At 49.0% G+C, this 11,939-nt stretch overlaps 1 protein-coding gene across 5 annotated transcripts in view; it reads left to right on the top strand.

The window, feature by feature from the left end:
- Positions 1–9,634, top strand: part of LOC147010320 (sodium channel regulatory subunit beta-2-like) — a 34,843-nt gene extending 25,209 nt beyond the window's left edge. For 4 of the 5 annotated variants that reach the window (XM_085859208.1, XM_085859213.1, XM_085859212.1 and 1 more), the window contains exons 2-5: positions 2,091–2,257; positions 2,491–2,704; positions 3,422–3,554; positions 5,993–9,634. In XM_085859208.1, coding sequence (XP_085715334.1) covers positions 2,091–2,257; positions 2,491–2,704; positions 3,422–3,554; positions 5,993–6,089 — 611 coding nt within the window. In that variant the 3' untranslated portion in view covers positions 6,090–9,634. The remainder of the gene's footprint in view (positions 1–2,090; positions 2,258–2,490; positions 2,705–3,421; positions 3,555–5,992) is intronic. The other variant, XM_085859209.1, reaches the window with a different exon arrangement.
- Positions 9,635–11,939: the final 2,305 nt, after the last annotated feature.

Below are 11,939 nucleotides of genomic sequence, written 5' to 3'. Positions count from 1 at the left end.
TATATATATATATATATTGTTGTGGTTACCAAATTCGCAAACCACCATTCAGGTCCCTTAGGTGAGGTATCTCGGTAAGTACATGTGTAGTTAGGCCCAAACCCGTTGTCTAGTGGGAATACATGTCATTTATGCGTGCTGCGACTCTTCAGGATAGCCGTTTTTCTTTTGCTATCTTTATTTTGGACCAACCGCCATGATTACCACCACAACCACAACATCAACCACCAACCACAACGCCGCTTCACCACAACCGCCACGACCTTCCCGTCACACCTCGCAACCGTCGCATCGCCACCGTTCTTGCCCCGCTGTGGGTACCGGTGTTGGACTCGTGCAGAGCGCGCGCCGAACAGCGTGTACAAAATCACGGATTTTGTGCTTCAAAAACGGATCAAAAACGACACACGCCCACTTTTTGCCGTCCAATCGGTGACCGAGGGGCGAATTGGCCCCGCCCCCAGGGCGATCGATATATGCAAATTTATGGATCAAAAAGCCTTCACGCCCACTTTTTCTCGGGCCAATGGGGAGCGAGGTGAAAGGTCAAAGGGAGGGGGTCAAAGGCGAAGCTACGGGGGGATAAAAGGACCGTGTTCGTCAGTCCAGTAGAGTCGAGAGGCGGAGAGTAGGAGAGTCCAGAGGCGGAGAGTAGGAGAGTCCAGAGGCGGAGAGTAGGAGAGTAGGAGAGTCGGAAACAGAGAGTCAAGACTTCGCGGGCGGTGGAAGGAGCTGGTCGTCGTGTGCGTTGGAGTCGGAACGGAGGGGACGGAGCTGTGGAGAGGCGGCGAGGGCGGACGAGGGGGTGCTCGCGTCGTGCAGGGAGCTGCACCCCTGGGAGGCCGACAGCGCGACCTGGCCGAGGTGGAGACGCTCGTCACGGGATAATAAAAATCCTCTATACCCCGAGCATCAGCAACCCCCTCCTGTTTCCCCCCGCGCTGAGATAGTGCGACCAAGGGGGCCCCTTTCCCACCCCCTACCAGACACTGTCCGCGAGGCCCGCGGAGTTGAGGCGCCATCGCCGCTCCGCGTCTCATCACCAGACGGGTAGGCGCGACCCGATCTCGGCCTCAGGCCCGCCTCATCCTTGAGGGTGTTTCTTTTCCTTGGTTTTGGGTATGTGTTGTCGGCGCCGTCTGTGAAGTAGAATTGTATAAGTGTTGCCGTGTGCTCGGTAGTCGGTATTAGCTCTGCATTGTGTTTTCGCTTTTACATTTGCTTTTTGTGTAAATTACATTGTGTCTTTTCTGTGTGCATTTGGTGGAATTGTATATGTGTGCTCCCGTGTGCCGCGAATAAATGTGCTTTATTGTTGAACTGTTTCCCGCTTCGCTTCGTCATTTCTTTCTTTGAATCCTCATCTTGCTTCACGTAAAGGGTTGGTAGTGGGCTGAATACGCCCGATAATTAATCGAACCGGCGAGGTCGACGATAACACCGCTCGGTTATCCCGATAGTACGGAACGGGTCGCTTAAGTGGCCCGTGTCCGAAGTCGACCTGCGGCGAGGTGCGATCGCCCGGTCTACCCTCCGCGTGGGTACTTAGGTAGGTCGAATTTGGCGAGCAACCCTATCCCACGCGGGGGCTGATTGGCTCGATCGCGGTGAGACCGAAAGGTCCACCCGTGACTGGTTCCCGGCGTTAGTCCGAGAGGGTCACGACTGGATTGTCCGTCCGGTGGGCGACGTGCCGCGATTCGAGTTACGTGGCCGTCAGCACGCCGGCGGGCGCGAATACCGCAACAATATATATATATATATATATATATATATATATATATATATATATATATATATATATATATATATATATATCATGATATTTCTCAAAATTGTGGAAGAGATATGACAAAACGAGGAGGATGAGTTGGTTTGGTGACAGTAACAAGCAGATTCGATTTTGGTTCAGGTCTGGATTCAGATCCGACCTTTTGGTGGGATAGAAAATGTAAACTGTTCAGCCTGGGGGAGGAATGTGTGTGCTATCCCGAGTGCCGTTATCGTTGAAAAGGTTTTCTGCCACAGATGGAAAGCAATAAGGTGTCGACCCAAGGTGGTCGAGGTTCATGTTTGTGTGTGGTATGCAGTGCCGGGTGTTCATTCCATCGAGCTCATCACCAAGGATGAGATGAAGGTGGTGAATGGCAGCAACGTGACCATTTCCTGCAAGATCGTTACATGTTACGAGATGAAAAAAGAAAAGATCGTCCTCAACTGGTTCTACAAATACAACAAGACCAGCGATTCATTCCCGGTACAACCAATCACACTCTGTTGAACACCATTCGTTCCACAACAGTCAAACTCACCTGGTCCTGCTCTCGATCTCCATTTTGTTTCTTCATGCATGCACTTCCTGGAGCCCACGATTCCACATTCCTGCCACTTCCATGTGTGCAACCAGGATCTCGTACGTAGTTTTTGGGCCTTTCACACGTACTCCCAAATAATAGTAACAAATGATCATGTCTTTCTCCCTTTCTCCAGATATTCAGCCACAATGACAAGAAGATTAAAATCGTAAGCAGCCATTTTAACGACCGCCTCAAGTTTCTATCGAATATAAATAAAGAGGAAGCGGGTATCACTCTACTGAATGTCCAGCTGGATGACACGGGCTGGTACAACTGCACGGCGAAACACCTGGACGACAAACGGAACACCGGCTGGTCGGCCACACAGCTACTTGTCCTCACCGAAAGTACAACTTCATATTAATCACCTCATTCACGTCCCTCACATCCCTCACTCTCCTGGCCCCGCATACCCCTCACATCCCTCACGCTGCTCACGTGCCTCACATCCCTCATGCCGCTCATGTCTCTCACATCCCTCATGTGCCTCACATCCCTCGCGCTCCTCACGCCACTCACGTGACACATCCTTCATGCTCCTCACACTCCTCTACCTCCTCCATGCACGCCACATCCCTCATGCCCCTCCACGTCCCTCATGCTCCTCCACGTCCCTCACGCTCCTCCACGTCCCTCACGCTCCTCCACGTCTCTCACGTGCCTCACATCCCTCACGCCACTCATGTGTCTCACATTCCTCGCGCTCCTCACGCCACTCACGTGACTCACATCCTTCATGCTCCTCACACTCCTCTACCTCCTCCATGCACGCCACATCCCTCATGCCCCTCCACGTCACTCATCCTCCTCCACGTCCCTCACGCTCCTCATGTCCCTCACGCTCCTCCACGTCTCTCACGTGCCTCACATGCCTCATAAGAACCTTAACTTGTTTGTACTGTACTCTCCTTGTACATCAGTTTATCCCCAGCTCGTCCAGGGTTCTGCTGCCATGACACTTGTACATTCCCTAATCTGTCTGCAACACCTTATCCTCGTGTTCGCTAATTCCTCTGACTCCTTTGTCCCTTCATAATACGCTCATTCTGTGCAACTTTTTGCAGTCATTCCTGAGGACCGGACCATCATGATTATCGTGGCCTCGTGTGTTCTGGGCCTGCTCGGTCTTCTTATCCTGGTGGTGATTGTAAGGAAGGTTGTGGCCCTTATCCGGGAGAAACTTCACCCCGAGGATAAGTGAGTGAGAGGAATTGAGGCTAGTTGACACTTGTGTTGAAATATTTCGGGTCATGATTGTGTGTCAGTGATTGAATCACTGCCCAACATCTCAGATTTCATATTAAAATCGATTCCCTTTGCAGCCATCTCTATGTAATGGAGTAAGTGTATGTATCTCTCCATGCAGCGACCAACAATACCTTTTATGATGTAATAAATAAATAGCGTTTATCCGTGTTGTTTGTGTTCCTGTTGGAGCATAACAAAATAAATTACATACGTGTTGGTAGTACCCAGGGTCAGGTCATGGGGACAACCCCGCCCAACCTTTCCCTGTGAGGCTTACAATTTCAACCTGTACACCTGTACACCTACCTATTCACCTGCCACAGCGCTCGTGGTTTACTGACCCCTGCTGCAGACAGGGGGCACAAAATATAATTGCCCCAACTCCCCTCATCCTCCCCTCCCCGAGGTAGTGTTCTTGTTCCAGGAATAATACACACGTAGTCGAACAATCGATTTTGTAAATCTTGTAGAGACGTGTGTGTCGAGAACGAGGAATTGAAATGGTCGCTGCGTGTCTGCAACCACTGCGGTGAGGTCGGGCTGCATGAGGGATCTAAATGTAGTGATGGTTATTCTCGGCTCAACCTTTACTTGCCACTTGGCACAGACACTCGAGGTTTGGCAAAGACAAAACGTCGCGAGGACAACAGCACAGAGCCAGATGCCAACACAACTGCATGTCGGGATGTACCTGGTGCCATGTCGGGATGTACATGGTGTCATGTCGGGATGTACATGGTGTCATGTCGGGATGTACATGGTGCCATGTCGGGATGTACATGGTGTCATGTCGGGATGTACATGGTGCCATGTCTGGATGTACCTGGTGCCATGTCGGGATGTACATGGTGCCATGTCGGGATGTACATGGTGTCATGTCGGGATGTACATGGTGCCGTGTCTGGATGTACATGGTGCCGTGTCGGGATGTACATGGTGTCATGTCGGGATGTACATGGTGCCATGTCGGGATGTACATGGTGTCATGTCGGGATGTACATGGTGCCGTGTCGGGATGTACATGGTGTCATGTCGGGATGTACCTGGTGCCATGTCGGGATGTACATGGTGTCATGTCGGGATGTACATGGTGTCATGTCGGGATGTACATGGTGCCATGTCGGGATGTACATGGTGTCATGTCGGGATGTACATGGTGCCATGTCTGGATGTACCTGGTGCCATGTCGGGATGTACATGGTGCCATGTCGGGATGTACATGGTGTCATGTCGGGATGTACATGGTGCCGTGTCTGGATGTACATGGTGCCGTGTCGGGATGTACATGGTGTCATGTCGGGATGTACATGGTGCCATGTCGGGATGTACATGGTGCCGTGTCTGGATGTACATGGTGTCATGTCGGGATGTACCTGGTGCCGTGTCTGGATGTACATGGTGCCATGTCGGGATGTACATGGTGTCATGTCGGGATGTACATGGTGCCGTGTCTGGATGTACATGGTGCCGTGTCTGGATGTACATGGTGTCATGTCGGGATGTACATGGTGCCATGTCGGGATGTACATGGTGCCATGTCGGGATGTACATGGTGTCATGTCGGGATGTACATGGTGCCGTGTCTGGATGTACATGGTGCCATGTCGGGATGTACATGGTGCCGTGTCTGGATGTACATGGTGCCATGTCGGGATGTACATGGTGCCATGTCGGGATGTACATGGTGTCATGTCGGGATGTACATGGTGCCATGTCGGGATGTACATGGTGCCATGTCGGGATGTACATGGTGCCGTGTCTGGATGTACATGGTGCCATGTCGGGATGTACATGGTGCCGTGTCTGGATGTACATGGTGCCATGTCGGGATGTACATGGTGCCATGTCGGGATGTACATGGTGTCATGTCGGGATGTACATGGTGCCGTGTCTGGATGTACATGGTGCCGTGTCGGGATGTACATGGTGCCATGTCGGGATGTACATGGTGTCATGTCGGGATGTACATGGTGCCATGTCGGGATGTACATGGTGCCATGTCGGGATGTACATGGTGCCATGTCGGGATGTACATGGTGTCATGTCTGGATGTACATGGTGCCGTGTCTGGATGTACATGGTGCCATGTCTGGATGTACATGGTGCCATGTCGGGATGTACATGGTGCCATGTCGGGATGTACATGGTGCCATGTCGGGATGTACATGGTGTCATGTCGGGATGTACATGGTGCCGTGTCTGGATGTACATGGTGCCATGTCTGGATGTACATGGTGCCATGTCGGGATGTACATGGTGTCATGTCGGGATGTACATGGTGCCATGTCGGGATGTACATGGTGCCATGTCGGGATGTACATGGTGCCGTGTCTGGATGTACATGGTGCCATGTCGGGATGTACATGGTGCCGTGTCTGTGTTTGCAGGAAAGATCGACTGATGAATACCTCTCCTCAACATGACAACGTGGAGAATTGCATGAACAACAGCAAAGAGAGCATGGCACGGGAAGCGAACGCCTAAAGGACTTGTTACTCGGCGTAGTGTCCATCGACTGCAGGCTCCTCATCCCCGTGTCTCCATCCCTTATATCTGTCTTTGTTCATCGGATCCCGTGAGGTTCCTCCTCTTTCTCCTCCCCCCCCCCCCCGACGAGTCCCTGTCGATATATATTTATCTTTAATCAAACACCTATATCTTTTTCCTTTGCTTTCTTCTTGCTTTGCCACCCGGTTAACCAAAATGGACGTCTTGTCAGCCCCCCTGACTCATTAATCCATTAACCAGCTGCCCGTAACTCCCAGGTATCCTCCCAGGTTAGAGATATGTGATGCCATTGTCTCTGCACTTCACCATTTATCCAGTTCTGAAAAAATCCTGCAGTGGGGAAGCCTTGCCTCATTTGCATATGCAAATTAGCTTATAAATAGCTTTTATCAATCTCTCACAGCAATAGGGAACTGGACAGCACAAGTACAGTACATAATGTGCACTGTCTATGGTACAGTGCATAATGTACAGTATATATGGTACAGTGCATATACACTGTCTACGGTACAGTAAATAATGTACACTGTCTATGGTACAGTGCATAATGTACAGTATATATGGTACAGTGCATATACACTGTCTATGGTACAGTGCATAATGTACAGTATATATGGTACAGTGCATATACACTGTCTATGGTACAGGGCATAATGTGCACTGTCTATGGTACAGGGCATAATGTACAGTATATATGGTACAGTGCATATACACTGTCTATGGTACAGTAAATAATGTACACTGTCTATGGTACAGTGCATAATGTACAGTATATATGGTACAGTGCATATACACTGTCTATGGTACAGGGCATAATGTGCACTGTCTATGGTACAGGGCATAATGTACAGTATATATGGTACAGTGCATATACACTGTCTATGGTACAGTAAATAATGTACACTGTCTATGGTACAGTGCATAATGTACAGTATATATGGTACAGTGCGTATACACTGTCTATGGTACAGTGCATAATGTACAGTATATATGGTACAGTGTATATACACTGTCTATGGTACAGTAAATAATGTACACTGTCTATGGTACAGTGCATAATGTGCACTGTCTATGGTACAGTGCATAATGTGCACTGTCTTTGGTACAGTGCATAATGTGCACTGTCTATGGTACAGGGCATAATGTGCACTGTCTATGGTATAGTGCATAATGTGCACTGTCTATGGTACAGTGCATAATGTGCACTGTCTATGGTACAGTGCATAATGTGCACTGTCTATGGTACAGTGCATAATGTGCACCGTCTATGGTACAGTGCATAATGTGCACCGTCTATGGTACAGTGCATAATGTGCACTGTCTATGGTACAGTGCATAATGTACACTGTCTGTGGTACAGTGCATATTGTATGTAGCATATTGAGCGTAGTGTACTGTACTGTATGGTCCTGTAGTACAGCACACATGACCGTATAAAACCGTAGATGTATAATACGCTGTATTATGGATTAACCACACATTTAAACAAACGTCGGTTTGCAGACAAATCCACAGACAGCCATACCTCACGGACAACACCTGCTTGTCTTAACCAATCACATCACCTTGACAATTACACCTATACACAAAAACGAGTTATGCAAGGAATTTATAACTGCAAGCAATATGTCTCCCCGAATGATGCAAATCCTATTATGCATGGTTGTAGCTGTCTGTGTCTGTCTTGTCACATATCTGGCTGGCTTGTCTGCTGTGTCCACACCTGAAATGCACTAGGGGTAACTCGCAGGGATTAAGGTATAGTGCATCCTGAGCGATGGACACCTGCACGAGGCTTGGCAGGGAGAAACCTGAACCGAAAACCAAAATCCCTTTGAGATTAAAGGCAAACGAATATATGAATGATTGTGTGTGTGTGTGTGTGTGTGTGTGTGTGTGTGTGTGTGTGTGTGTGTGTGTGTGTGTGTGTGTGTGTGTGTGTGTGTGTGTGTGTGTGTGTGTGTGTGTGTGGGGGGGGGGTGGATGTATGAATAACATTGACATTCTGTGGAGTGGGGAGGGAGGGTGGATAGATGGATGAATGACAATGTGGGGTGTCCCTCTTGAAAACTAATCAAAATACATTTCGTACATTGTATGATTCCTGAACAAGTCGTGTATGAACCCTGAACAAGTCGTGTATGAACTCTGCACGAGTTGTGTATGAACCCTAAACGAGTCGTGTACGAACCCTGACCAAGTCGTGTTCGAACCCTGACCGAGTCGTATATGAATCCTGACCGAGTCGTGTACGAACCCTGAACGAGTCGTACATGAACCCTGAACGAGTCATGTATGATTCCTAAACGAGTCATGTACGAACCCTGACCGAGTCGTGTACGAACCCTGACTGAGTCGTGTATGAACCCTGTACGAGTCGTATATGAACCCTGACTGAGTCGTGTATGAACCCTGAACGAGTCATCTAGGAACCCTGTACTAGTCGTGTATGAACCCTAACCAAGTCATGTACAAACCCTGAACGAGTCGTATATGAACCCTGTACGAGTCATGTAAGAATCCTGACCGAATCGTGTACGAACCCTGACCGAGTCATATATGAACCCTGTACGAGTCATGTAAGAACCTTGACCGAGTCTTGGATGAACCCTGTGCGAGTCATGTAAGAATCCTGAATGAGTCGTGTATGAACCCTGACTGAGTCATGTATGAACCCTGAACGAGTCGTATATGAACCCTGACCGAGTCGTGTACGAACCCTGACCGAGTCGTGTACGAACCCTGACCGAGTCGTGTAGGAACCCTGACCGAGTCGTGTAGGAACCCTGACCGAGTCGTGTAGGAACCCTGACCGAGTCGTATACGAACCCTGACCGAGTCGTATACGAACCCTGACCGAGTCATGTACGAACCCTGAACGAGTCGTGTATGAATCATTTGCACACCTGTTGGACGGAAGGAATGGTGAACAATCCGAACGTATTGATGTTTAGCCGTGAGATTAGTCAGGTGATGGAAAGGTGTGGGAGAGGGTTCAGGTGTTTGAGTGCACGGTTTATGCCTCAGGTGAACTCGAGAGAATTTTGGAGAGGATTTCAATGAAGAGGTGAACGAAGTTCGTGTGAAATCGCCATTTTTGTATGAAAACCACGTTCGTTGCATTTTTGGAATTTCACATTCAAAGCCAAGATGGTGGTTTTTGGTTTTGAGATGTAAAAAAAACCCCATTGAGTTATCAAATGTGATGAAAACGTCGAGGAATGACACTCAGGATTGTTCAAGGTCCTGAGGGGTGTTTTTGATGGTTCTTGAAAGGTGTTTTGGGGGGTCCCGAGGTGTGTGTGTGTGTGTGTGTGTGTGTGTGTGTGTGTGTGTGTGTGTGTGTGTGTGTGTGTGTGTGTGTGTGTGTGTGTGTGTTTTTCTTTTGGGGGGGGGGGGTGGGATATTGAATGTGAATGTTGCCTGGTTCTCACACGTGAAACAAACGGGTTTGGGCGGGAAAACAAGTCCTATAGATCTGTCCGTTGCAATTGAATAATAAAGTTTTCGAAAGTCACAAAGTCTATCCTTTCCTTTTTCTCAATTGTTTATCTTTATAAATCCCCCCTGTCGAACACCACTAGGCCCAGATTATACCCGCCATTAGCAAACGCCAACCCAGGCCCGAGTGACACACACCACACAAACACACCAACCCAGGCCCGGTCTATACACACCACACACCACACACACAAACCCAGGCCCGGTTTATACACACACCACAGAAACACACCAACCCAGGCCCGAGTTACACACACCACACAAACACACCAACCCAGGCCCGGTCTATACACACCACACACCACACACACAAACCCAGGCCCGGTTTATACACACACCACACAAACACACCAGCCCAGGCCCGGTCTATACACACCACACGCACACGCCAAGTCCGTAAAGTATCATTAAGTCTGTTAAGTATCCCACTTCTGACACCATGAAATGCAACCCAGTTACGTGTGCGCTCTCCACTTAAAGAGAAACAAAAAGCGATGAATTGGATCAACTGTTTATTACACTTGCGGCTGCTTGGGCACCACACTCTGTGCTATTCCGGTTACGGTCACAAAGCAATGCAACAGCTCAACCAGCACAACTTCGCATATAACCACAAGTTTACCGAGCCAACACAGTGCCAACAACAGCTTAATCATCTACAGACGACAGTGGTATCACCCGGATGGCACATCAGGCCGAAAACCATCTGATAGAAGAAACGGAAATATCCATAAAGTGATATGCATGGAATAGCCATTGCTGCAATGAGACGGTCACGATGTAACATACCTGTTACATGAAGTCATTACATACTGTCATGATGTTGGGACATTGTTTATCAGTAATGTGTAACATCAAGTAATCAACAAATTGTATGACCAACCTCACAACCCCTAATTCCACTTGTGTTATACAATGCATACTTATGATATGGCTACTGTAGCTACCTACCACACACACACACACACACACACACACACACACACACACACACACACACACACACACACACACACACACACACACACACACACACACACACACACACACACACACACACACCAAAATTTGTTATTTACATTAGCATAGAGGAATGATGTCTGAACCATAGCAACCACCATAACCACAACAAACTGGATCCCTGGTGTGTACAAGCACCACCAGTCACGATAGCGATGATCATCTGACACATCCCAAATAAAGTAATATTGTTGAAGATCGGGCGGTGGCGGGATTCGCACCCCACTCTTGACAGCCAAATGTTGAAGATTCGGCGTCACTTAACATCACCGCCGTCTCCGGGGTTATAACGCCGGCTGGTTCAGCACAGGTCTCGGGTTACGCGCCTCAGATCACGATACCAAAGTACACCTGGGCGTACCAGTTGGGGAAATAGACCCCGGTTACAGACTGGGTTTGTAAGAGACCGAGCGAAGTCTGCCAGTCCGTAAACATTTTGGTTTTAAATACAAATCGAGTGAATTGTTCCTCAGCAAGGCACAAATAAACTCAAGGCGGCAACTTTCATATTAATCAGCCAGATTTATTGGGGACACATCGGGGAACACAACACAAGCAAAACATTCACGACAATGTTATAATTAATCTATATTAATCTATAACCCGCTCTTACCTAGGGAGCTATGGATACGGGTTTCGAAGGGAGCCCTAGTGAAATAAACCTTAGACAACATGCAGACAAGACACAGAGTACTTGGTGATGCCACATGGACGTGAGGAAAAGTGTTAAAGGCACGGATGCGGCTCGTGACAAGCCGATGTCAACGGATTCGAGTGCCCAAGCTCGAACACGCCACGTGGCAAGATGGCGGCGTCGTCCTTTTGTAGCACCGCTCACGCACCAGCCTCAGCGCGTTCAGCCCCCGTAAGGTCGACGGCACAAGAGCAAAAGATCCATGGTGTGCTCCAGCTGGCTTTTCACAAGGTTCAGCATTCAAATCCAGGCCTGGCCTGCTCACCAGATTAGGCCAAATTGGGGTGTTGGGCTCTGCAGGCAGATCGATGGGATGGAAAAACGTGTCGAGCCGTGCCGGGAGCAAAGACAGTCAGAGGCTCCGTGGTTGGATTCAGGATGAACCTGGGGACGACCTGCACACTGGGTCCATCGCCGAGGAGGAATAGCCGTCAAGTCACTCCTCATCAAGCAGATCGCAGACTCGACTCTAGCAGCCTCTCAGCAGAAGGCAGACTCAACTCTTGCAGTTCCTCATCCAGCAGAAGGCAGACTCAACTCAAACAGTTCCTCATCCAGCAGAAGGCAGACTCAACTCTAGCAGTTCCTCATCCAGCAGAAGGCAGACTCGA

The sequence above is a fragment of the Eptatretus burgeri genome, chromosome 16 (assembly GCF_056783735.1).
Source record: "Eptatretus burgeri isolate ZD-2024b chromosome 16, Ebu_testis_v1, whole genome shotgun sequence".
In the NCBI taxonomy this organism is placed as follows: domain Eukaryota; kingdom Metazoa; phylum Chordata; class Myxini; order Myxiniformes; family Myxinidae; genus Eptatretus; species Eptatretus burgeri.
This window is presented reverse-complemented; position numbering and strand designations above follow the sequence as displayed.